The 3,088-nt window shown below is 54.3% G+C and overlaps 1 protein-coding gene across 1 annotated transcript in view; it reads left to right on the plus strand.

Annotated features, from left to right (window-relative positions):
• Window positions 1–3,088, plus strand: part of GRIK4 (glutamate ionotropic receptor kainate type subunit 4) — a 319,110-nt gene that overhangs the window by 210,714 nt on the left and 105,308 nt on the right. Inside the window, exon 8 of the mRNA XM_007450618.1 lies at window positions 3,025–3,086. Within this exon, the coding sequence (XP_007450680.1) occupies window positions 3,025–3,086 (62 nt within the window). The remainder of the gene's footprint in view (window positions 1–3,024; window positions 3,087–3,088) is intronic.

Raw genomic sequence — 3,088 nt, forward strand, 5'->3', positions numbered from 1 at the left:
AAAGAGTGCTGCAGAGAGGCGTGGAAACCATCCTGGACAAAGGAGTGCTGGGCTTCCAGTCTAGTCCTGTCCTGGCTGAAGTCCTGTCTTCATTTGTAAAATGGGAGGGTTGGACTAGTTGATTTCTAAGATCCCTTCCAGCTCTGACACGAGTGATTTTGAGACTCTCAGGATGGAGAGATTAACGGGGAGGCAAGGGAGACAGAAATTAGTTTACGGCATCATTTAAATAGCCCAACGGAAGGGTGCAGAGGCAGTGTCGATAGGGGTATAGCTAACTCTCCCTCAGGTAGATGTGTGTCCGAGCTGGAAAGGGAGAGTCTGTAGCATTCGTAATTTCCATATGTCCTTTGGCAAGGAACTGTGAGAGGTCCGTTAATAAAGGAGCCGCTTGTGCTCAGGGGGAAATGAGTTGTGTGCAAAGGACAAGACAGCTGTAGGCTTGCTGAGAAGCAGCCAGCACCATGCAGGTGAGCCTCGAGTCAAGTGAGGGAGGAGCTCAGCTGCTAGGGGAAGGGCAGGGGATGGGGAAGAGGACGCGGAAGGTGATGGATGAACTTGGAGGAACGTGGCTGGTTTTCACGGCTCAGCGGGACCACAGAGGTTTCCACTGACCCTGATCGTGCGATCTAGGTGCCCTTACCTGCTTTGTCTCCAGGTCACAGGTGGCCACAGGTGGCTTCAGGACTGGGCCAGAAAGGAGGGGTGATTGATAGAGCTGGGAGGGCAGAAGACCCAGTGAAGGCAGAGGGGACACAATGGCTCACGCCTGGTGGGATGTCTCAGCGGAGAACAGGAGGTGCTGAGGTCTGCAGTACCCGCCGGATCGTAGGGGCTGAATAGATGAGTGAAGAAAGGACAGAGGCGGGTGGAAGGAAGGAAAGAAGCAGCAAGAGAGGGAGAGAGAGTGAGAGGGAGGAAGGAAGAACACACTGGCCAGGCAGTTTTGCGTGCAAGTGAACCGGGATTGGGGCAGATAACTTTATTCGGCTGTTTTTCCTCTAATTGCCTCTAGAAAGATTATCCAAAGTCAGCCCACCCAGTTCCCATGACAGACCTTTTTTCCCAACATGGAGCAAAACTGTGGGGAAGTACATCCCAGCCCGTTTTCTGCCCCGTCGCCCCCTGTTCTTGCTACTCCTCAGGGTCCTAGCTCAGCCAGCACGGGCCTCCTGAGCCCCTGCTGATGCCCGTGGGCACCTGGGGTGCATCACCCCGCCCTCGGGTATGGTGACCCCTGAGACTGGCAGTTTAGAGGGCACTTTCACTGACCCGTGAGGCAGGGATGCTACCTCTCGTGTGCAGGAAACTTGCTGCCCCCGAGGTTCCGTCACTCAGCACGTAAGAGAGGCCTGGGCGCTAGACTCAGGGTTCGGTGGTCTGAGTTTTGAGCCCTTTCTCCTGCACTTCCCTGACTCAGGCTGCTTATACACTGTCTGGAGAGCTTGAAAAAGATCCAAGAGGTCACAAGCTGGTCCCTCTGCCTCCAGCCTTGGAGGGACCGGTGTCCCAGGGCCCGGCCAGCCAGGAGGGAGGTTGTAAGATGCCACATGGAGAGTGTTCTTGACGGGTTAGGCTCTGAAGGGACGGTACTGATTGCCCGCGGTGGGATGTCAGAGTTCAGTGAGCAATTTGCTTTGCACTGGGACCGTGGGTTGAATTCCAGAGGCCAACATCACACCTCCCAAGAGGAGGCCTCTGCCTGCCTTCCTGGGCCTCCCCTCAGGGCCCCGTACAGTGTAGACCCCGTAGTCATTCACACTGGGTAGATTCTCTTGTCATTAACACAGCAGAGTGTGGCCCCCTCCTCAGATGGCACATTCCCCAAGGACAGGCATCTTCTGTTCTTCTGCTCCTACCACCTCCTCACAAACACCCCAACCTTCCCCTCCCCAAAGCTTGCAAACATCCGGTTAACCGGATGTATGTTCAGGCTGAGCGTTGTGGGCAGATTTCACTCAACATTTAATTCAATTCAAGAAATACGTCTTGGGGGCTTCCTGTACGCAGGGTCGTGGCTCTAGATGAGATGCAGGAGATAGAGATTGAGGTCCTGTGTGTTCCCGCCCTAAGCGCTGGCGGTTTCACAGGGAGGTGAAACTATGGACAAACAGCTGCACTAGCCCTTCCCCTGCCTTTGAGGCCCTCACAGCACTCTCCCCACCTCACTTCTGGTTTATTGCTTTCTGCCCTCCTCCCCCCCATGTGTGCTCCACCCTCCCCCACACTTTGGCCCCGCAGTTCCCCCTCTGGAATGCCTTTCTCCTCTTCCCAGCTTCTCCCCACCCCCAGATCCAATGTCTTTCCTACCAAATCCTTCAGTGCTCAGTTCCAATGCTGAATCCTCCAAGAAACATTTTCTTGGTCACCCAACCAGTTAAGGTATCTTCTCTTTGGACGCCCCCAACAGACCTTCTGGCCCATGTCACTCAGTTTCATGTTACCTTTATTTGTGTCCTATCTCCCCATGTCCCCTCCCCAGTTCCACTCTCGTCTATCAAAGGAACAGGGTCTTGCTTACTGCTGGGCTTTGAACTCACCATATACTTCCTATATGCTCATCATATTGAATAGTACAAAGTAGACTGTAATAGCAGGTACATTTAGGAAGAAACAATATCAAGGGGGTCTTCCAGGAGGAAGTGACCTTCAACTGAGCCTTGCAGAATGGGCAAATCTGAGGGTAGGGTTCCTTCCACCTCCTGAGATAAGCACCCTGCCCCTTCCTTGGGGCTTCTCAGATCAGTGGAAGATGTTACTTCCCTGGAGAAAAGAGAGAATAGGATACCCTTGAAATCATCTGGGGCCCAAAGAGGTGGCCTGATGGTCCAGTTTCAGAGAAGGGCTGGCCACCATTGTCGCCTTGGGCCAGCACTGGACTCTTAGGGGAAGTGGACCCCAGAGGCAGGAGGTGGGCCCAGGGCATCAGAGACACGCCTTTACTTCTCTGTTTTGCTTTCCTTCCTCCCTCCCTCCCCTTTCCTTCCTTTACACCTGTCACTTCGTCTCTCTGCCCCCTCCCAGCTCTCCTCTGCCCTGCTGTTTGACGCCGTCTACGCTGTGGTGACGGCGGTGCAGGAGCTGAACC

Source organism: Lipotes vexillifer, unplaced genomic scaffold (assembly GCF_000442215.2).
Source record: "Lipotes vexillifer unplaced genomic scaffold, Lipotes_vexillifer_v1.1 scaffold352, whole genome shotgun sequence".
NCBI lineage: Eukaryota > Metazoa > Chordata > Mammalia > Artiodactyla > Lipotidae > Lipotes > Lipotes vexillifer.